Source organism: Herpailurus yagouaroundi, unplaced genomic scaffold, assembly GCF_014898765.1.
Source record: "Herpailurus yagouaroundi ecotype Mexico unplaced genomic scaffold, PumYag 29, whole genome shotgun sequence".
Taxonomy (NCBI): domain Eukaryota; kingdom Metazoa; phylum Chordata; class Mammalia; order Carnivora; family Felidae; genus Herpailurus; species Herpailurus yagouaroundi.
Genome location: NW_024412377.1, coordinates 94,485,317 through 94,509,597, shown reverse-complemented (window position 1 = coordinate 94,509,597; position 24,281 = coordinate 94,485,317). Strand labels below are relative to the sequence as shown.

Here is a 24,281-nt window from a genome sequence, read left to right as displayed (position 1 = left end):
GGAATTGCCTTTGCTTCTGCCGGATGCCTTGGGGCATTACTGAGCCAGAAGCATTTGGAACAAACTTTCCTAGACCACACAAATTAATGTGCATACCAAACCCAGTATGGGCAGGTTTGTGCTTATGAATTCACCAGGTAAATCCCCCACCTCACTGCATGATGAGGACTGTGCAAGACAGTTTTCCTTTAATGGTTTTTCTTCCCAAAAGAGATTTTTTTTTCTCTCATCCTCTCACTGTAGCCTTTCCAAGATCTTGGCTAATGTTTGTAAAGGCCTCAATCCTGACTCTCCACCCCGTAGTTCGAGGTATCCTCTCCTGTCTCCTACATTACTATTCACTGTGAAGGTTTAGGTTCCTTTTCTTGACAGATCTCTCAGATTAGCCAGTGGTGATTTCCTTATCATTCTGGTTTCAGCTTTCTTTTCACTTTTGGTTACTTTGGATTTCCCTATTTTGTACAGTTGCTTCCTGGCCTTTTGGCTAAGATCAAGTGTGAATTTCTCTATGTCGTACAAAGAGTCTCAAGGTGAACACCAACAGTACTTGGCAAAGGCTTTCAGCAGGTATATAGGTCCCCAATCTCTTACTATCTGGTGAAGAGCCAAGGTTAGTCTGGGGTGTAGAAGGATACACTGTGGGGCTAGACCTCCCTTTATTTATTTATTTATTTATTCTATTTTTTTTTTTTTTTTTAGTAAACTCTTTGTCCATTGTGGGGCTTTAACTCACAACTCTGAGATCAAGAGTCACATGCTTTACCAATTGATCCATTGAGGCACTCCTAACCCTCCCTTTATGATAGTTGAGTGTGACACTAGACTTTCATGGGGTGGGAATGCAGGTATTGTCTTATTTTTTAGCTGGGTATAGACTCCTTGGTGGCAAGGTATTTCATCTCAGGCTTTTAAAACTATTATCATATGGACTTCTATATAATATTCTTTTTTTTTTTTAATTTTTTTTTCAACGTTTTTTATTTATTTTTGGGACAGAGAGAGACAGAGCATGAACGGGGGAGGGGCAGAGAGAGAGGGAGACAAGACACAGAATCGGAAACAGGCTCCAGGCTCTGAGCCATCAGCCCAGAGCCCGACGCGGGGCTCGAACTCACGGACCGCGAGATCGTGACCTGGCTGAAGTCGGACGCTTAACCGACTGTGCCACCCAGGCGCCCCTATAATATTCTTATTTTGTCCTGTCAGTCTACATTTTATCCCATTGTAGGTAATCTGTTTTTTCTCTGTGGTAACTCTGAATAGTTGCTCTTTGTCTTTGATGTTCTGAGATTTAACTATGATTCATCTGGTTATATTTCTTTTTCTTTCTTTTTTTTTTTTTTAATTTTTTTAATGTTTATTTATTTTTTTTTTTTTGAGACAGAGAGAGACAGAGCATGAACGAGGGAGGGTCAGAGAGAGAGGGAGACACAGAATCTGAAGCAGGCTCCAGGCTCTGAGCTGTCAGCACAGAGCCCGACGCGGGGCTTGAACTCACGGACTGAGAGATCATGAACTGAGCCGAAGTCGGCCACTCAACCTACTGAGCCACCCAGGCGCCCCCTTTCTTTTTTTTTTTTTCAATCTTTCTTGGTGTCTGTGATCCCTGGATCTTAGATTCTTATTCCTCTATTCTTAAAACTCATATTCATAAATTATGGAAAACTCACATTCACCTTCTCTTTATGTACTTCCTCTTTCCCACTCTTAATATTCTTTTTTTTTTTTTTTTTTTCTTAGTTTATTTATTTATTTTAAGGGAGATGGAGGAGGAGAGAGAGGGAGAGAGATAGAATCCCGGGCAGATTCCACACTGTCAGCAGAGAGCCTGACACAGGGTCAAACCCACGAATGGTGAGATCATGACCTGAACCGAAACCAAGAGTTGGATGCTTAACAGAACTGAGCCACCCAGGTGACCCTTAATTTCTTGGAATATCTTTCATCTTGGAATTCCTGTGTTTGGTCCTTCTCATTTATTTCTTTATATCTGATAACTAGAGTGGCCAGGCACCCAGTTTGCTCACAACTGAGTGGTTTCTGAGGATGTGGAATTTTCAGTACTGAAACCAGGAAAGTCCCGGGGCACAACAGGATGGTTTGTCACCCTACTCGTAACTTCTCATACTTTCTGTCTCTATAGTAGCTGCATTCTCTGTAATTGTTTCATATCTTTCTTCTGGTTTACTAATTCTCTCTTTAGCCATCATTGTTAAAAATCGTAGTGAGTATTTCTCACTGCTTAAAATACTATTTTTCAAATCAACCTCTTCTTTTCTATAATTTCTCATTCCTGAAAATATGATTTGGATTTTTAATATCTTTAGTATGATCATATTTTTACAGATTCTTGGCCTTATTTTGTCTTTACTGAATCAGAAACTCTGGGGATGGAGCCCAGTAATCTCTGTTTTAATAATCTGGGTAATTCTGATGCACCCTAACTGAGAACCATTGGTATCAACTATTTAGGATTCAATTTACTGCAAACACCAATTTTTTTTACGGAGTGGGGTGTTGTTTTCCATGTGACCATAGTAAGTTTTCATGCGTTGTAAAGCATTAACCCTCAAGCTTAAATTTATTGCCTCTCCAGCTAGGACAGAAATATTAGATTCCCTTTCAACTTCAACTTCCTATTATGCTGCAGTATGTAGTATCCCTTTAAAGATCTGGGTTGTTTTTTGTTTGTTTTTTAAAGAACCCCTGTCATTTAATTTAATGGCAAAGGAAAGAGTTTGGAAGTTAACCCTTCTTTTTTTAAAAAAAAGATGAACACCATTACTCTTAATCTCTTTTGCATTTTTATTTAGTGAGCAGTAGTTGAATCTTTGGATCTTTTACAGCAGATCAAAGATATAACCCTGGATTTATGACTTTGCTGTCATAAGTACTGACTAAAAGTAAGCTATATTCAAGTTGCATCTAAAGTTTAATAGTATCTTAACTAATTGTCAAGAGTGTTTCTTCAGGAATTATCTCTCTATGTAAAATGTTTTGATGTTGTTCTTTCCTTTGGCAAACATATATTTATCTCCCTGGGCCAGGCACTGTGCTGGAAGCCCAAAATGCAGCTATGCCCAGGACCGGCATGGTCCCTGTCACCACAGCACTTAAAGGTTGGTGGAGAGACAGACGAGAGCACAGGTGGTTACAATACAGCATGATAAGTATTATGATAGGTGAAATAAAGGGCACTATTGGAAGTGCTCTCAATAAAAATGCACCATAACTGCTGTCTGAGTGATTTATTGCTCCTGATTATAAAATACGCTCACAAGATAGAAGCTAACTCCTACTCATTCTTCAGGAGATAGCTCAAGTTGTCATGTCCTCACATCCTCCAGGGAGTCTTCCCTGCCACCCTTACCACCCTGTTCCCCACATTTGAGATTAGGGTCATTCCTACATTCTTCCATCAAATTCTGCATATATTTCTATTATAGTACTTTTCACATTACATTCCAAAGGTCTTTTCAAATGTCTGTCACTCTGCTCTACTCTAAGCTTTTGGAGAACAGGGGTCTCTTGTTTGTTTTTGCAATTCTAACACAATGCTAGTACCAGTATCCTTTGATACTCTTTTTATTGTATGATTTTGGGTTTGCCTTTCCACTATGGATCAACACCTTGAAAAAATGCACTTTTTATTTTTATATTTTTATTTTAAAAAATTAATGTTTATTTTTGAGAGAGAGAAACAGACAGAGTGCGAGTGGGAGAAGGGCAGAGAGAGAGGGGGACACAGAATCCAAAGCAGGCTCCAGGCTCTGAGCTGTCAGCCCAGAGCCTGACGTGGGGCTGGAACCCACAAACCTTGAGATCATGACCTGAGCTGAAGTCAGATGCTTAACCAATTTGGCCACCCAGGAGCTCCAAAAAATGCATTAAAAAATTGTTTTTTAACATTTATTTATTTTTGAAACAGAGAGAGACAGCATGAACGAGGGAGGGTCAGAGAGAGAGGGAGACATAGGATCTGAAACAGGCTCCAGGCTCTGAGCTGTCAGCACAGAGCCCGATGCGGGGCTCGAACTCACGGACCGTGAGATCCTGACCTGAGCCAACGTCGGACACTCAACCAACTGAGCCACCCAGGTGCCCCCAAAATGCATTTTTTAAAATTGATCGTTTTACTACTAGTAAACTCATTATAATCCCCTCCCCCTCAATAGTGATGCTTCTATAGAAAATGTACTTTAATATTACCTCAAAAACAGGCTCAGTAGTTGTCTCTGTGGAGAACAAATTAATTTCTGAGGGTCAGGGGAGGCAATAATGAGATATTGTCTGGTAGATCATCCCTACTTCCCTTGAAAAATATGGCATACTGACAATTTGTAGCAGTGATGCCCACAGCATCTTTTTGGGGAAGTACGGGGGCAAAAGTATATGTTGAATGGTCAAAGTTGTGGATTGAAGTGAGTATTTACAATTCCTTTGGGCATGGAGCATCTAGACTCTCTTCCGATTTGAGGGAAATTCCCCTCTGTGGGTCTTGGTGAGCATTAGGGCCCTGACTCGCTCTCTAAAAGCCCAATTAGTGAGATCTCCCTTCTTCCCAACCCCAGCAGAGAGGGCATGATCATGAAACCTGGGTTTGGCCAAGCAGATTTGGGAATTTGAATCTCAAGTGAATCATTTAAGTGGGTAAGGATGGTTAAAGTATGTTCCCAGTGGCCAATGGTTCTGGCATGGTATCTAGCAGTGTCTACCTATGGTGGGGTTAGCAGAAGTATCCTAACCAAAGTTGCATGTGACCTTGTGGTTCTTACTATCTGATTGCCCTTGTTAGTTCCTGCTTGTTTTTTCCCCCCAGCCTGGTTCTTCAGTCCTCCTGTTGATTCTATGAGCTGTTTGATATTCTGCCCATAAGTTCCTGCTAAAATTAGCCAGTCAGTTTCTATTGCTTGTGATCAAGAGCTTCTTTTTATGCTTTGTTCAGAGTGTTTTGTGCTTACTGCATCAGTAGTTGAATGACCAGGTGACTCTCATGTTTTACACCTTGCCCAAGCATGTTTTCTGTTTGACCATATCCTGATTTTATTTAACATATGGCAGAAGAACAGTTATTTTATTAAATATTAAGGAACATTTTCTGGAATGTATGTGTTCTATGAGACAAGTGATACCAATGAAAGATTTGTAGTGTGGCAGAAAGGTAGGGGGCCTCTGGCGCGATCACGTGGAGGTTGGGAAAGCAAACACAGGATTGAAATCCCTAAACCCATCCTAAGCCAAATCCCTCCTCCTAAGGGAAGGTCAGCTTGTGTTTCAGTCTGGTATTTGTTCACTGAGCCTTATCCACAGTGAAACCTGAGATGGCAAGCCTCCCAAAGGCTTTACTCAGCCCTAAAAGCTTATGCTCAAGCCTCAGGTTGTGAGGGTGTGCTGAGAAGGCTAAAGAGTGCTGTTGGCTTCAGGATTTGAGGCTTGAACATTTTTGTACTCTAGGAATACGGGTGTATTGTGAAAAGTTTTTGTTGCTTTATGTTCGTTCTTCTTCCTTTTTATTCTCCCCCCTTTTCCACAGCACAAGTCATCTGTTTTTAAATGTTCTGATGATTTTTTTTTGTTTTTAATTTTATATCTTATCCTTTTACTACATTTATTTAAAGGAAAGTTTTGTCTCTGATAGCTTGACATTGTTAGTTTACTTTTTATCTTCAAGACACTACTGTTTTGTTTTTTTTTTAAGTTTATTTATTTATTTTGAGAGAGAGAGAGAAAGCACGAGCCAAGCAGGGGAGGGGCAAAGACAGAGGGAGAGAGAAGACCCAACTAGGCTTCATGCTGCCAGTGAGGAGCCTGATATAGGGCCAAGCTCACAAACTGTGAGATCATAACCTGAGCTGAAATCGAGAGTCAGACGCTTAACCGACTGATCCACCCTCGTGCCCCATTATTGGTTTTATTTTAATCAAAAACTATTCATATATTGATTATATTTGTAGATTTGGTGATATAAGAAAATTTATTCAAAGTGGATCTAAAATGGTTGAGTATTTCTGAAATTTGCTGATAGTAATTGAAGTATTATTATTGGGTAAAGCTTGCCAATGTCAAAGGAATAATGATTTTACATGTAATATACATATAAGCCACATATTACCTACCTATAATTCATATGTAGTTCTTTTCACAGCTTTTATCATTTGGTACTCAGAATAGCAATCTATCAGCATGCTTTTAGATGTTTCTAAAAGCATCTAAGAAATGTTCCATCTTGCATGCATAAAACATTTAAATTTAGCTTTCATGTGATTCTTAGGTATTATGTTTTCGAATAAGATTATACAGTTCTGTGGTTGTTTTGCTATTAAAACATTCTTAACTGATTTCCATGTCAATTGATTCTATGCCTTGCTGTAATGTAAATAACCCCTAAAGATACAGCAAACTAGTGTTTGCTCTTTAGTAAACAGCTCTATCAGTAACTTTTTCAAAGATGTGGGCAGGCTTATCAATATTATCGATGTCAGTGCCTGACAGATTGTGAGCATATCTTTTTTCTCAGGAATCCTTTGGTTGATTTAGCTTTTAACATTCCTCCACCAGATCTACAGAGCCTCATAACATGGTCAGGCTGAGAAGTTTTTCTGCTTATTTGACTGAGATCTTACTAATTAAAAACTCTAAACTCCTTTAAGGCAGGGGCACTGCTTGTCTTGTTCTTGTATTTCTATAGCACCTAGCACAGTGCCTGGCATACACTAGATTCTCTATAAGTTTGTGAAAAGAATGGATAAATGTTAGTAGGCTTAACAGTTTCTATTTTCCACAGAGAGAGAGAGCCAGTATGAATGTAGACCTACAGGGATGATTAATTTTATATGTCATCTTGACTGATCTAAGAGATGCCCAGATAACTGATAAAAATTATTTCTGGGTGGTTCTGTAAGGGTATTTCCAGAAAAGATCAGCATTTGAATCCATAGACTGCGTGAAAAAGGTCACCCTCATCTATGTGGGTGGGCTTCATACAATTGAGGGCCTGAATAGAACAAAACAGTCAAAGAAGGGTGATGTGCCCTCTCTGCTTGAGCTGGAGCATTCATCTTTATCTTGGTCATCAGCCCTCAGTTCTTGGGCCTTTGGACTCAAACGGTACCAACATCATTGGTTCTCCTGGTTCTCAGGCTTTGGGTTTGAACTTCAACTACTTCCTGAGCCTCTCGCTGACAGGAGGTAGATCATTGAACATCTCAGCCTTCATAATCCTGTAAGTCAATCCTTCATAATGATTCTCCTTCTGCATATCTATATGTATCCTATGGGTTCTGCTTCTCTAGAGAACCCTGACTAATACATTCACCCATTTGAAACATGTATCTCTTTGAGCCCTAGACTTTTCTTTAGCCTGGCTCCTTTACCCATAGCCTGCAAGTAATGCTAGTATTATCCTAGCTCCAAAGTGCCAAATCCAGATCATTTTACTTTCCTATAAAGCAAAATTTTTCTTGAGTTGGTTCTATACCCACCTATCTGTACCCTTTCTTATGCTCCTCATCACCATCTTTTTCTTAATGGTCCACATTTATTTAGATTTTTGGTACCAGGCTCACTATCTTTCTCTCCAACACAACTCCTGCAGAAATTTCCAGGCCTTCATGAATGACCCATTGACTACTATGGTGTATTCAATGCTTATGGCTTCACTTCCATTCTACTTCAGCAGTCTACCTTTGATTGACCTCAGGGGCCTTGTCCTTACCTGGGACTCACTGATACATACACCTGAAACCTTGCACATCCATCTCTTCTTCTCCACACATGCCCTCCTATTCTGCTGGTCATCTTCTGTCTCCACAAGCCTACTCTCTTAATGACACTGTGATAATCTTTAGTCCCTTGATTTCTTTCCTTATTTCAACTCTATTGATGTCCCCTTATCATCATTTCCTTATCATCCTGATCAGACCCTCACTTCTGCTACTCTTGTACCAGCAGCCTTAATTGATTCTACCCTAATAGATCTCTTCAGCACCCTGCAAGCCTGCAATTCATTCACTCTTCTTTCGGTTACTTTTTATACTTCTTCACACAAGCAGGATGAATGGTACTGAAGGAACACAAAAAACAAAAAACAATCACACAAAGTGTAGAAAGTAGTAGCTCCACAAATGTAGAATCCAGTCTCAGCTAGACCCTCAAATCATATATATTCTTTCTCACCTTCTCTTATTTATTTTAAAGACAATTACAAAATTTTACTTGTGTTTTTAAGCCCCTCTCCTCACTTTCAGAAATGGCTCTGCTAATTTCCCATTTCAGAGAATGCAGAAGCTATCAGAAATGAACTTTCCTCAAGTCCTACTCCACTGCACTTCTTCTCTCCTAAATAAAAAAGATGTATGTTTTTACTCCTACCATTACATTGTCTCCTTTGTCCTCCTTCCAGATAATACAGATTAGTACTTGGGATTCAACTTCTTTTTTCCTTAGGCACTGTGGTACCTCAATTGTCTCCTCTTTCCTTTTGGTTCTTGTGCTTGGCATGCAGACTGGATCAAGTCACACACACTTAAAAGTGAAATACTAAGATACCCTCCCTTGCCTCTGATTCTCTGCTACCGGCCACTCTATCTTTTTTCTTTTCTTCATAGAAAAGCTGGAGTCCTTACTTCCTTGATTCCCTTATTTATTTTTTTAAAGACCCATCCACTTTGCAATCCATCAGAAAGAGACCACTACCATAACATGAAAGCTGCTTTTGCTAAGTTATCAGTGTCTTCTTAATTTCCAAATCCAATAGTCACTTTTCAGTATTTATATTCCTTAATTTCTTTGCTTTTTATTTGATACTGTTAAGCACTCCTTGGAAACTCTCTTCTTGGTGTTTTATTATCTATTCTTTCTTGTCTTCCTCCTAATTCTCTTAGAATCCTCATGGACTCTCCTACCTGTTTCTAAAATATTCATGTTCTCTAGGATGCCACCCTCAGAACTTTCTTTTCACGGTATCTAGTCTCCCTTAAATAGTGTGTCTTCTGTGACCATAGCTGTAACTATCAGTGACACCCAAATACCGCTTTGGAGGTGATTTTTTCTAAAGGGGTTAGGACCTAAAATCAGTGTGAAAGGCAGAAATAGAGTTAAAATTACATTAAAAAAATCTCTAGAACACTGTATACATGATTTTGAGTGTGTATATGATCAGTCAAGAAATCGTACACAGCCAGTTTTCCTCTGTTATTGGAACAGAAGGTTGTTTCTTGAGTTGAACACCAGATGAAGTTGTTGGCTTGCATTTAGGGTCCATGTTATAAGAAAAGTGTGGGGTTTTTTTTGTTTTTGGGGTTTTTTTTTTTTTTGGCCAAACACATATAGCAGAGTTAATATAAGTTAAGTAGATATAGGAGATAAATCCATTATATATATTTTCAGCCCGACCTCTCTATCAAATATCCCCTTTTGGATATACCACCAATCCAGATTGTTTTAGTTAGATTTCTGAGAGCTGAAGATATATGACATACTCATATGCTGCTTAGCAAAGGCACCTATTAGAAGGATATAGTGATGTGGCAGGGCTATAGCTCACATGCAGAGTGTTTTCATCCTCTGGGTTGATGTTCTTATTCCAGGCAGATGTCTTCTAGCATTATACAGCCTTGCTAGAGCCCTAGGCAGCTGCCAATTGGTGGAATCTCCAAGCCAAGTATCACACAAGCCAGTAACCTACAGCTAAACAGCTTTATTGAAACTAGTGGAATTCATAAGCATCTAGGAAGGCATTGCAATTCTTTACTGGCCTTTTAAAGTGCTGTAGTTCACCCAGTGGCTGTTACATCACCCCACAGACCATCCTCATGAGGCTATCATGACCAATCAGCCAAGTGAAATTTCCTCATTGACCATAATGAACATTTGACTATTATAAGTAGGGTGTGTGCTGTGTGTATTAAGAACCAATATCAGAGACAAATCTGTATGGCAGTAAGCTTTACCTCCTCTTTATCACACATACCAAACAGCATAAATAATTAAAAGCATCATAATACAAAGCAGTCAAACATTACATCAAAGATGTGGCAACACTACTCAACTATGGCCTATTTCATTCGACATTTAACATTTGTCCTCTTTCTTTTTGTCATTATTCATGTTTTGTAATATGCCTCTTGACATGTCTTGAGTACATATAGAATAAGGATGCCTTTTTATATCTTTCTACTATCTCTGCCTATGTATTTATTCCATTAGCTCCTTGATTTGAGGAAGACTGAACAATGAAGGGACATTCTCTGTGGCCAACTCTGGGTTGCAGAAGGTAAGAAATTATACATTTGGAATGTCCCGTTATCGTCTTTTGCTGGTCACCGCCTTTTGGCTTTTTGTCCCTTTAAATTTGACCTTTTTGCCTCTAGTGTTATTTCCTTTACAGAATAACAGGATATAATTTATATCAATAACATTCTTTTCTTTGTGTCATATATATATTCAGTAAAGTTAATACCATTTACTCCCATCTAAAAATCACAGACATCAATTTTAATTTTTTTATTGGAGGTAGCATTCTTTATTTTTATTATAAAAAGTAATACATTGATGATACATTATTTTTTCTAAATCTGAAATACCAAAAATGTATGATGAAGAAAAATCATTCCTAATTCCCTTACCTAGGGATGGCCATTGTTAATTTTTGGTTGTAACCTTTTATCATTTTTCTATAGGACTATAAATGAAGTTATACTTTAACATATTGTTTTGTACCTGGCCTTCTTTCTATGTTAGAAAACATGATTATATTAATTACTGTATTATTCTATTACTCTTATGTATCAATCTCATAAGTTTGAAAATGTATATCTTTTTGTTCTTCACAGCCCTGCAAAGGTGGAATTATTGCTAATTCCATTTTGTAGATACATAGATCCTAAGGTTCAGAGAGGTTAAGTGACTGCTCGAAATCTACATACCAAGTGAGTGCAGAAATAAAGCTTGCTCTATGACTTCTTGATGCCGCATTGGTACCTTTTCCACAGTGTGCCTGTCATCTCTCTAATAAGATAATGCAGATGAAGGGGCCGAGGAAACACACATTACTGTTATTTATTTTAAGAGGCAGTCTAAAGAGAATTATTGCCTTGGGAGCAACTTCTGATTTGGTCTGAATCTAGGGCAGCTTCGTGAATTAAAACTGCACAAAGGCTTTCAGGGCTGCAGGCTGAACTTGTCTTAATGCAAAACATCATTATAATACACCAATATATCAATATGCAATTGAATACTACAATCAGAATAAATTCCTGATCTGTAAACATAGCCATAGAACATTAAAAGAAACAGGTCATTATTGAACCAGGGCGTTCAAGTCCTTGTGAGCAAAAAGGCAGACCCTATGTAAGTACATTGATCTTGTCTCATTACCCTCCTGGTATGTTCTTTGCTGGGTGATGTGTGGAAAGTCTAGCAAGGGAGAATATCTTGCTGTGTAGTTCAAAGGAATCTAACCTATGGCCTAGAAGGTAGAGGGAATTTGAACCAAAAATTCTGAAGAATTTGAGATTTTGTAGTTGCTTCTTTATTCTCTACCCATTGCTTTACAAATCAATGCATTCTGGATACAGGGTGCTGCAAATACTGTGTTTGAATCTTTTTTCCCCACGTAGTCTAAAGGTGTGGCACATTCATGGTTTGCTACTTATCTACTTTCTCATTTCTTTCTTCTTCTTCTTTGTAAGTTTATTTATTTATTTTGAGAGAGAGAGAGAGAGAGAGAGAGAGAGAGTGAGTGAGTACCGGAGAGTCCGAAGGAGAGGGAAAGAGAGAATCCCAAGCAGGTTCTGCACTGTCAGCATGGAGCTCCAAGGCAGGACTCAATCCTATCTCAAACCTTGAGATCATGATCTGAGCCAAAATCAAAAGCAGGATGTTTAACTGACTGAGCCACCCAGGCGCCCCTAATTTATTTCTTCTTGGGCCTCATATTATCTTGGTCAAGGTTTTGGTTTGCTTGGGCAGCTACCCTGTTATGGACTCTGGACTGCTTTTCCCTTCAAAGTTACTGAGCATTTCAGTGAGACTTGGGACTGAAAGTGTACAGTAAGAATTTATTCCTATGGGGTTCGTAGGTACAAATTGCTAGGCCTCTATTAAAATATAACATTTAGAGAAAGATAAAATCATGCCTTTCATGCAGATATAAAAACGAATATATGTTAAAGAATTCATTTTACTCATATGATATCAGGGAACCAGGCAAAATGAGATAGAACTGATTTTTCATGAGTAACATGGGGGAATCAATTAAAATCACTACCAGGCAGGACAGAAGTTATATATCTATATATATCTATATAACCTACAATTTACAAAGAACAGCAAAATTGCTTACAGACAATGAACAAGGCTAGAATCTGATAACCCAGAAGGATATGCTAGAGATATGCAGAGTTTTTTCTGACCCCCTCCCCAAATAAAAGAACAAAGGGCGTTGTCAACCAATTTCAGTGGGAAAAAACCAGCAACCTGAGTAATATCAGATCACCACCAGAGTGATGCTTTTAGAACTCTGAATTCCTCTGACAAATTTGAAACAAATGTATAGTTCTGAAATGTCCTCAAGTGTTTTGAAAGATAGAAATGTCCAAATAAGAATATTATAAAACAAAGACAGACAAATAACAAAATGCACTACAGTATTCCAACCTTTGTTCAGACAGTTCAAATTGGCTTATTTCCTGAAATGTGTTATATATACCTTTCATAATACAAACTAGACCCTCAAAGATAAGATCCTCAAAATACGAGCACAGCTATCCAATCCTACTGCTATCCATTGTTAGCTGTAGTACCTTGTTGCTGTGATTCTGTGTTAACTTTATGCTTTGCTATCGTCAAGACTTTTACAACTAATTTTCAGTAACCTTCAGAAATTTTCTAAGAAAGTTTTCTTAGGAAACACAGATATAATTACAGATTGTCATTTAAAAAATGACAATTTTCCATTGCTATTTCCATACAAATGATTGAATCCATGAGTGTCATGCCAGAGTCCCCAACTTTAGGTACTCTGAGTACATATGCCTACTACTAAAAATCAAATGAAACATACAGTAACTTAAGTTCAGCAACAAAAGTTTCTCTAAATTAGAATATGAAATAAGGCAAGCCCTAAGCTAAGGAATGTCATCAATACAGAATTATAGTCAAAGAACACAATTTGTATTTCTATACTGAGCCCAAAATATATGTCTACCAGGTATTTACCCAAGAGAAATGAAAATATATGTCCACAAAAATACTTGTACATGATTATTTATAGCAGCTTTATTTATAATAGCTAGAAGCTGAAAACAAACTAAATGTCCTTCCTAGATGACTAGATATACAAACTGTGGTATAGTCATGCAGTGGAATACTGATTAGTAATAAAAAAGAACTGATTACTGATAAATGCATCAATGAATCTCAGATAGATGCCAAGTGAGAGAAGCCAGACACATAGGTACTGTATGTACTGTATGATACCATTTGCTAGAATTGGCGAAACTAGAGTGACTAATCTAGAGGAAATGAGTGGTTACTAAGGCTTTGAGAGTTAAGGAAGTGATGAACTGCAAAGGAGTAGTAGTTCATTCTTTGGGATGATGAAAGTGTTCTATATTTTGATTGTAGTAATGGTTACGTAGATGTATCTGTTTGTCAAAATGTACTAACCTGTAGAGTTAAAATGGGAGCATTTTATCTTATATAAATTACATTCAAAAAGGTTGATAATAAAAATAAAACAAAGACCCCCCCCCAATATGTATGTGCTGTGGGTATACAAAAGGTAACAAATAAGAAGTGGCATGATGGGCAGTTTGAATCACCCTGCTGTAATTATTATCAATTCTCTGAAACCCCATTCTTTAATATTGACTATTGCGGTTTTTTTTCAGTATCATTAAAAAAAATTAATAGACTTTATTTCTTAGAAAATATTGTTTACAGAAAACTGAGCAGATAATAGAGAATTCTTATGTATGCCAGTCACAGTTTCCTCTTTTATTAACATCTTGCATTAGTGTGGTACATATGTTATAACTGATGAATCAATATTGATAGACTGTTGTTAACTAAAGTCCATAGTTTATATTAGAATTCTTTGTGTTGTATAGATTTATAGGTTTTGACAAAAGCATAATGTCATATATCCACCATTAGTGTCAAAATGATAATTTTGTTGTCCTAAAAATGCTGTATGCTCCACATATTCATACCTTCTCTTTTTGCCCTCTTCCCCCAAACTCTGGCAAACACTGATCTTTTTACTGTCTCCATAGTTTTGCCAACTACAGTTTTTTTTCTCTCACTCTTTTGGGTAAGTGCTATGTACACACAGGTTTATGTTTCTTATCTCTGCCATCCAATCAGATTACCTCTCCTAACTCTTTCTTTTATATAATTTATCTTTTCCTGAGGACCTCCTGGAGGGTGGTGGAAGAGATCTGCCTACTACACACGGTGGCAGAGAGAGCTATTCTCCCCAGTATCCATTCTGCCCTTCTTTCTTCTAATAATAAAACAATCTCACTCTGTCAAGCTTTGACTGAGCCCTTGGCTACCTAGCGAGAGACTGCATTTTCTACCTTCCTTGTATCTTGGTGTGGCCTGTGGGATATGAGCCGAAAGACTATGTCCAAGTGATATGATTGTACTTTCTTATAAGATTGAGAAAATAAGACATTTCCCATGCAATTTTATACTTGTGTCTCATTCTTGGGCCATACTACCTTAAGGATATTGTGAATTAATATTACAAGATAATTCCCGTAATGTGAAAGGCACAATTATACTGCATTGTAATTTTTGGTAATAAAAATATTCATTGGTTAAAGGAAAACGCTAAATGCAAAGCTTCGATAAACTTATTTTGAATTTTTTTTTTTTTTTTTTTTTTTTTTTTTTTACTTTACAGTGTCTCAATAAAACAAAACAAATAAAAAGCCAGAAGGCTTAACTTCTATGAGGCCCTGTGGGAAACATGGGTTTAAAATGTAGTGGACAACCAGAAGCCTGTGAAGGTAAGTAAAGGAAGGTCAAGGGAGCCGGAGGAGATTCAGGGGATTGTAGTTTTATGGAAGCTAAGGGAAACAAGACTTTCTAGATGTGATCAATATGTCCAAATGAAGTGGAGAAATCCAATGAAATAAGGAGTGAAAGGAATTTGATCATTAAACTCAGTTTTCATGTCTATAAAATGGGTATCTTCGTGTAGTTATCATACAGTTAACTATGTTTCTGGTTTACGGAGGGTTCTCAATGAATTTTAGTTTCCTTCTCTTTGTGATTAATTCATTGTTTTATTCAGCAAATACTTATTACTGGTGAGGAACTCTGTTAGAGGCTGGCTATGCAATGACACACTCCACCCTAAAGCACTCTGTAGTGTTGTAGGGTAAACACAAACAGGCCAGTACTATTCCTTGCCAAGAGTGATAAGATGAAAGGAAGTGTATCAAAGTTAGCTGATTTACTTTGCTTTGTGTTTTTGTTTTTGGCAGATGAACTATGAAACTTAAAAACATGTCAAATGCAGGGGCGCATGGGTGGCTTAGTTGGTTATGTGTCCATCTTGTGATTTTGGCTCAGGTTGTGATCTCACGGGCAGGGGATCGAGCACCAAGTGGGGCTCCCATCTGAGCGTGGAACTTGATTAAGATTCTCTCTTTCCTTCTCCCTCTGCCTTTTCCCGCTCTTGTGCACCCACTCTCTCTCTCTCAAAATAAATAAATAAACACTTAAAAGTAGTCTAAAAAATCTCAAATGCATAATTTTTTAACATGGTATTGTTGATGCATGAAAGTGTGTCTAGATTATTGAATACAGTGCCAAGCAATGCATTCTTATTTTTGTATGTGAAAGTTTTATGTTTTTCAAATAACTGCTTAAAGCTGAAGGCGACACCCATCCACTAAAGTTCTCACTCAGAACTCACTGCCCTATACTTAAAAAAAAAAAAAAAAAAAAAAAAAAGCCAGTGAATACTTTTAATTGGCAGCTATCTTATTCATTTATATCCACAGTTGCTCAAGTATGTTAGGAAATTCATTTATGAGCAGTATCTTTTTTTTTTTTTGGCAGTATCTTTTTTTACATTGAGTTTTATTTTACATATAGTAAAATCTATCCCATTTATGCGTTTTGGCAAACAAAACAACAGGTGTAATCACCAACACAATTAAGGTATAGAACAGTTCCATTACCCCCCAAAATTTCCTCAAGCTCCTTTTTAGTCAACTCCTTTTCCTGATCGCTATTGATGGGTGTTCTGTCCCTTTTTAAGAACTTTTTATTTTGAAATGATTATAGAGTAACAAGAAACTGCAAAAATAGTACAGAATCTCATGTACCTATCACCTAGCTTTCTCCAATGGTGATATCTTACATAACTGTGGTACAAGATCATAACCATTCCCTGTACGTTTGAAGGCAGGTTTTCCTTTCACTTCTTTGCCTGTATTTACTCTCCTTTTCACACGAATTTAATTCTGTTGTGTTAAAAGGAGCAGATGCTAGTTTTCCCTCAGATGTCTTCTGTTGCATTTTCAGTATTTCAGTTCGATCACCCCTGTTACTCCTACATCTTTCTGTGGTCTTTTCTTTATCCCACCGTCCCCAACCCCCAATTTAATTCTGCGGCTAGATTTTTTTTTTCCCCTGAGATATGTATCACAGATGGTACTATTGTCAATTTTCGAATTGCTAACTTCTACTTTGGTCTTCCGTTTTAAAGGAGGTAGTCCTGCCTGTGCTTAATTGTGGCGCTTACAGTAGTTTTACAGTGTGTGTATGTATGTTAGGGTGTTAGCCGGTTTGATTCCCCAACCTCCGTGAAGGTTCTTGCTCGACCCTTTCTCCATTAGTTACCCATTTATTTTCCAGATATTTGACTATTTGTTGGAAGAAGGGGTGGAACGACCCTTAAAACATGTGGCACCCGTCTCTCAGGTTTGGGTTTGCCTGCCGCGCCTCCCCAAGTGGGCAGCCTCTGTGGACGCGGAGCGCAAAGCAGCCGTTCGGTTCCCCCGGCCGGTGAGATGAGGGGCGGGGCCTCGGCTCCAGTGGCAGTGGGCAACCGGGAGGTCACGCCCCCTGGCCCGGGCCCTGCGCGCGCGGCTGGCGACGTCAGGCACGGGCGCGAGCTTGGTCCCATGGTACGCGGGAGGTGCTGGTGCGCATGCTCTGACTCGGTCGCCTCGGTAGCGGTGGCCGAGGGAGGGTTGGGCCTTTCTTTTGGTGTTCCTCTGTGCGCGTGGGCTCTGCTCGTCTGTTACGGTCTCCGTAGCCCTCGGGAGCCCATTATTCTCTTCCTTGAGGCCGACGGTTGGGCGGCAGCGGGCAGAGCGATGGGCACCTCACCCCGGCTCCCCTCCCCCATGCCCGTTGCCCCGCCCGTCCTGGGCTGGGCTACGGGGTCAGGGGCCGAGCGGAGCTGGGTGAGTATTCCCACAGCATTTGGCTGGCCGCCTCTTCCCGGCTCTGCTTACCGTAGGGTCCTCATCGTACTCTGGGATGGGGTGGAAGGGCGGGTGCGGGTGGGCGGCTAACAGCCCAGCCCTGAACAAAAGACTGGGAAGCGGGGCGCTTGCTGGTGAAATGCAGGCCGCGTCCCAGCGGTGGTGGGACGAGCTTCTGTTTGGGCGTGGGGAGTCGCAGTGGGAAGGAGGGGGCGCACCCAGTGTGACCTGCTCTCTTTGGCCACTACAGAGCCCTCACGGACAACGTGGGTGGTTACTACCATGTGTTTAAGCCTGCGCGGGGATAGCAAGTCTTTGTCCGTGTGACCTTGAAACAAAGGGTCTTAAATTACCAGTGATTTCAATGTCCAAGTTCCACTTAACTTGAAGGGGTTTCATATTCATTAAGGATCAGGAAGAATAAGTTAATATTTATAGCCAACAATTTTTCTTTTCCCAATTTATCTGCTTATAATATCAAATCATGAACGGGGTAGTTAACTGGTTTATAGATACACGTTTATGATGGCAAAAATTATAAACATCTAGCAAAAGCAAAAGGATACCTCAGAATGAAACCTTGTCTAAGAAGCCCACCTGAGGATGAATTAATTATCTAGCGGACTATACCGTTGTTTGACCGTTATTGATTAGGGCCCAGGCTCAGCAGTTACTTTTTTTTTTTTTTTTTTTTTTTTGTCTAATGGAGATGCAAATTATTTTTTACTGGTAGAAAAAGTACTCCTGAAGGTTGTGATTTTATTGCCCTATTTCCAAGATTTTTGTAATTTTTCCCATTCAGCTTGCTCCTTCATCAGGAGTTCAATAAATCTTTGCCACAGGCTCACTTTGTGTGAATCATGTTTATAACTTTAAAAAGTTAAAATTTAATAGTGGCCTCACTCTTTTTTAAATTTAAATTTTATTTTTTAATGTTTTTATTTTTGTGAGAGACAGTGCGAGTGAGGGAGAGGCAGAGAGGGAGAGCAAGAGTGAGGGAGACACAGAATCTGAAGCAGGCTCCAGACTCTGAGCGGTCAGCACCCAGCCTGTGATGGGGCCCTAACGTGAACCTTGAGATGACCTGAGCCAAAGGTGGAGGCTTAACCAACTGAGCCACCCGGGCGCCTCAACAGTGGACTCACTCTTTAGTGACAAAAGCTTAAGTTTATACTTTCAGAATTGAAAAACATAGTCCCTCAACAACATTATTGGACCCCAAGTAGAATCCTTACTTCTTGCTTCTGAAGAGTTGAATATGGACGAAAGGAAACATTTACAAAATGAAAATTTGATCTAAAAAGAAATGTTGAATATTGAGAAATGCAAATTAAGAGATTGCAATTCCAAGAATTAAACATTGTTATTGTTATTTTAATTGAGGAAGTTAGTGGAAACAGTTTCTGGTTCTACCCTGGTTTCATTTGGATATAGGTAGACTTACAGGATTGTTTCTCCTTACATTCTTCTCCCTTTGCCAGTTCCTTTCCCCCTTTATTTAGGATTAAATGAGACACTGCTACATGATGAGGCAATCAAGATGGCCATAACGTTTTATGACAAATTCTAAATTGATAGCAGGTCTTAATGCTTATACATTTCTGAGAAAGATAAGTAACTCTTTAAGGAAAAATATGTCTGCTTTATATAAGTAGATTGTTTGAGTCTGAGTTTGATTTGATTCTTAATATCTTTGAAGCCTAGAGATGTTTGGGACCCTAGAGGCAGTGTTTGAATCATAAACACAGTCAGGAACTATAACAACAACAAAGTGCCATAGAGATTATTTAGTGATTATGTGTTGAAAACAAATGTCTTCAGGGGCCAAGCAGACTGGGTATAAAAGGATTGGAAAGTAGGGGAATGGAGAATAAATCCTACCTAAAAGCATCCAGAATAGGGAAAGGTTGCTGAAAACTGTAAAACCAGAGGTGCCTCTAAAGAGCTTGGTACTTCAGTCCTTGAAGTGCTGATCTTATAGGCTTGCAGAACCCAGGAACATACTAATACAAGTTTATCTTTGAGATTAGGGTTGTCTCATATCACTGTCATGTAATAGCCTTCAGAGAAAACTTTTAAAATAATCTATGCTAGCTCAAGAACCTACAGTGGTTTCTTATTGCTCACTGTTTTAAATGGAATTTCTTCATAGAGTTTTGGAGTTATCTGTAAACTGCTTTCCTTCCCTTCCTCCCTCCCCCCCCACTCCCCTACTGCCTGACCTTCCTATAGACTAAGTTCTCATCTTCATGGTGGTCAAAGGAAAGAAAGAAGCATACCACTTCTCAGGAAAAACACAGCTTTCTGAGAGGTAAATATTTATTGACAGAAATGCAGGTTGTGATCTCAGATTTCAAAAATATGCTAAGAAACACTATGGTTAGTTTTCTAGACTTCGTTAAAATTTTTTTTTCAAGTTTATTTATGTATTTTGAGAGGTAGGGGAGGGGAAGAGGCGAAGAGAGAGAGAGAGAGAATCCCAAGCAGACTCTGCACTGTCAGTGAAGAGCCCACTGCAGGGCTCAAACTCACCAGCTATGAGATCATGACCTGAGCTGAAGTTTGATGCTTAACTGACTGAACCACCCAGGCACCTCAAGGCTTTGTTTACTTTTAACTCACTTCCTAGTGTTTCTTAATGGGGGCTCATCTGGCATTTTTATGGAGCTGCCTCATACCTTGTAGATGCTCTTTGTATCTGTTCCCCGAGCATTAAATTGCAATAGCAAACTACACACCCTCCTATTTGTGACAACTATGTTCTCGCTCATTTCCAAACAACTTCTTTGAGAATGGTCCCTCCCAGTTTTGGGAACCATTGGACCATATCAGCCTATGCTTTACCCAATCTATGCACATGTAATGGCACTTTATTTTTAAAACTTAGCAAACTTTTCAGGCCCTTTGTTGAAGAGCTCTTCCATTTCTTTGACATGACTTTGTCTCTACTTGGTAAGCCCTCATTCATGTATCAAAATTCAGTTCTTCAAGAACTGGATTCAAGTCTTCTAGACTCCTTCTTTTAGAGTCTTTGATTTTCCCAGGAAACATTTGACATTCCTTTCTATGAGGACACACACAGCAAAGTGCTGGGATATTGCAGGTGCCAGGTGAATGAGTGAAAGCTTGTGGAAGTAAGAAGGTATGCTAATCTAGTTTTTTGTTTTAGGTTTATTTTGGGAGAGAGAGAGCCCGTGCAAGTGGGGGAGAGGCAGAGAGAGAGGGAGTAAGAGAGAATCTCAAGCAGGCTCTGCAGTAACACAGAGCCTCACATGGGGTCAAACTCATGAACCTTCCATGAGATCATGACCCAAGACAAAATTGATAGATGCTTAACCAACTGAGCCACATAGTGCCCCTCTAGTTTTTTTTTTTTTTTATTTATTTTGAGAGAAAGAGCGTTTGAATGAGCATGCGTGAGCGGGGACGGGGCAGACAGAGAGAGGTAGAGAGAGAATCCCAAGCAAGCTCCACACTGTCTAGTAGCCCATGCAGGGCTCCATCTCACTAAGTGTGAGATCATGATCTGAGCCGAAATCAAGAGTTGGTCATTTAATTGACTGAGCCACCCAGCTACCCCATCTAGTTTTTAATGAAGACTTTGTGAAGAAAAAGGGAATGTTTCATTAAAAAATGTTGAACACTAATTCTTTTCTTTTTAAGAGAGAGAGAATCCCAAATAGACTCACTGCTCACTGTGGAGCCCCACATGGGGCTCCATCCCGTGACACTGGGATCATGACCTGAATGGAAAGAAATCAAGAGTCAGATGCTCAACCAACTGAGCCACACAGGTGCCCCACCAATTATTTTTTTATGGCACTTGGTAGTATATTTTAAAAATATATGGCTTTATCATCTATTTTCAGAATAGCAGAGTCTGTAGTTTCTGATACAGACTTTTTCTGTATCTTCTTATTTGTGGAATAACTTTGGTCAGACTTATTAGTTCCTGGTTCTGGCCTAATTAGCATACATGCAGACAAGTTAGTCTCTACAAGTCCCACTCAGTATTCAAAAGCACAAAGAGCTCAAATCATCACCAATGGTGGATCAATTTCTCTTGTGTGCTTACAGAAAAGTCTTGTTTTATATAAAGATACGATAATCTTCTTATAAAAATGACACTGGTATCAGAAAGATTAGATGTCATATAAATCTGTTGTTTCAATGGGAAAAGACCAATTGGTGAATAAACTTGAAAGTAGAAGGGTACAATAGGTAGAGATATATAAAATAAATTCATTTAAATTTTTAATTTTCTTTTCTTCATTGCAACTTTTATTTGTTTACAGTGTGCCTGACTGTGTTATAGGTGCTAAGATGCAAACTTGTAAGTCAGAAATTTTCAGATGTTTAGACATTGCTCTATCGACTTTTGGTGTTCCTTGCTGTGGAGGAGATGGCTGAGGCTACTTTAATTTTTGTTCCTGTGTAGATAAACTCTTTTTTCCGCATCTTTGTTTTATTTATTTATTTATTTATTTATTTATTTATTTATTTATTTATTTATTTTAATGTTTATTTATTTTTGAGAGACAGAGACAGAATGCGAGTGGGTTAGGGGCAGAGAGAGAGGGAGACACAGAATCCAAAGTAGGCTCCAGGCTCTGAGCTGTCAGCACAGAACCTGACGCGGGGCTTGAACCCACAAGTTGTGAGATCATGACCTGAGCCGAAGTTGGACGCTCAACCGACTGAGGCCCCCAGGTGCCCCTCCTTTTTATTTTTTTAAAATAAGATATTCCACTCTGCTACCTCTAGGCATAGATATTTCCCCCCAACAGTTTTCTCAGAAACACAGTGAATCCTCTCAATTTATAAAAGTAAATATGTTTGATTTTTTTTTTTTCTAGCTCAGGAGTAATTTTTCAGTGGTATGTTTGCCTATGATTTCAGTTCAGAAATGCCAGTTATTTGTAGGTTGGATTTGTGGTCTTTGTCCTCTAATCTATCAATATGCTTTGTTTACATCTTGGTCCTTTTCCTTCTGTGTTAGGAGATCAACTCACATGTATATGTTAAAATACTAATTAGATTTTTTCCAGCTTCTGTACTTCTCTGTATTGCCTCTCATATAGAATTTAAATCTCTACTATTATTATATATTTGAACTCCCGGTTTTTTTTCTTATCCACTTTCTTTTACACTCTCATCTGTTGTTCCCCTCCCTCATCTCTTGCTTTTGGAGGCTGTATTTTTCTTTTCCCTTTTTCTTTTTCAATTGGGAATGTAAAGTAGATAATTTCCAAGTTTTTCTCCAGATTCCCAGTGTAAGCCCAACACAGAAGCAAGCTTTCTCTCTTCCTCTTTTTTTTTTTTAACAATCATCTTGATTATTTAAAATGTTTTTATTTTATTTTTGAGACACAGAGAGACAGAGTATGAGTGGAGCAGGGGCGGAGACAGAGAGACAGACTGAAGCAGGCTCCAGGCTCTGAGCTGTCAGCACAGAGCCTGATGTGGGGCTCGAACCCACAAATTGTGAGATCATGACCTGAGCTGAAGTCAGATGCTTAACTGACTGAACCACTCAGGTGCCCTTCTCGCTTTCTCATTATGGCAGTGTTCTTTTTTCTTACAGTGCAAGAGCGTCACCTTGGTCCCATACTGTTATTGATTTTTTTGATTTTCTTACCTTGACAGAAGAGGGACTAGTGTAGGGACTGTCTGACTCTGGTCAGAGTGAGCAAGCTCTCTGCACCACTCTCCCTATATCTAGGTAAGGCAGCACTCTTCCTCTACGTGTGAGGTAGGAGAGTGTGCAAAGATACAGTCAAATTAATGAATGACAGATCTTTGTGTACTCAGAAGAGGCCTTCCTTTCCTACTCTTTCATTTTTCTGTCCTGTGTGTATAACAAGGGGAGTGATTTTGTGTGATTTGAAATGGTTTACTGTTTTTTGAGTTTTTGCAGAGGAAGTGATAGTGGTAAGGTCGCACTCTTCTGAGTGCTCCTCCTGTCCCCACAGCTACCTAGAGCTGACTTTACACCATAGCATGCAGTGCTCCACTTGGCTTTACCTTCCAGCTCTGGTCATGAGCATTATATTGTTGAGAGAAAACTGCCTTGAGAGAGAATCACTAATGGGCTTGGAAACCAGTAGTGGAGGAGGCACCTCACGCTCTCTTTTTTTTTGAGGAAATACAGAATGACATAGAGTGAGATGCTTTTTTATATTCTTCCTAACTGGACTTCCTGCTGCTAGAGGCCACAGCCAACATCAGATACCGATTAACATCCTTCAGTTACATTCCAGGTATAATGTTGTATCCTGTTTGAACTTTATTTGGGATACATATTTTAGTGGGATGGCAGGAAGGGAGTGCTGGGCTCACTGGTCAGTGGCTGTCACTGGTCAGTGACCGAACCAAACTTTCTCCCTTTTGCTGCTTCCCCAGGCTATTTATTGGATTACCAGGGCTATCCCTGCTGTGCTCCAGCCAGGCTGTCAAATGCCTTGAAATCCAGGACACTCGCTAGCCATATCAAAACAATCCGTCTTTTGTCTCAATTTCCTAACATGCTTCTTCCTGGAAACTATCTCTGGTGCTAACTACAAATGTGTGTTTGGGGGCCTTCAGAATCCGGTAATCTCCCTGATCTGGGCCTTAGATTCCACATTTAAATTTGTACCCTGACTGCTTCTTTGCTCTCTGAAATTTGAGGACCACAGCCCAAGAGCCTTGCTAGGTAAGTGATTAGCTAAATGAATTCAAACCAAATTCTTATAATGGTATTGGGTTCAGTTTAACACCCCTATCTAGTAATTACATGTATTTTTTGTTTGGTTTGTTTGTTTTGTTTTTGGAAAGAGTCTAAATCTA

At 39.1% G+C, this 24,281-nt stretch overlaps 1 protein-coding gene across 10 annotated transcripts in view; it reads left to right on the top strand.

Moving 5' to 3' along the window:
• Positions 1 to 10,206: 10,206 nt before the first annotated feature.
• ATG10 (autophagy related 10) overlaps positions 10,207 to 24,281 on the top strand; it is a 267,932-nt gene continuing 253,857 nt past the window's right edge. For 4 of the 10 annotated variants that reach the window (XR_005782828.1, XM_040449420.1, XM_040449403.1 and 1 more), the window contains exon 1: positions 17,226 to 17,432. Coding sequence is in view for 5 of the 10 variants with exons in the window: in XM_040449420.1 (XP_040305354.1) it covers positions 17,343 to 17,432 (90 nt within the window). In the remaining 5 variants the exon portion in view is untranslated. Of the gene's footprint in view, positions 10,274 to 14,911; positions 15,018 to 17,223; positions 17,433 to 19,685; positions 19,765 to 23,824; positions 24,148 to 24,281 lie in introns of those variants that run through there. The other 6 variants (XM_040449437.1, XM_040449434.1, XM_040449455.1 and 3 more) reach the window with 6 other exon arrangements.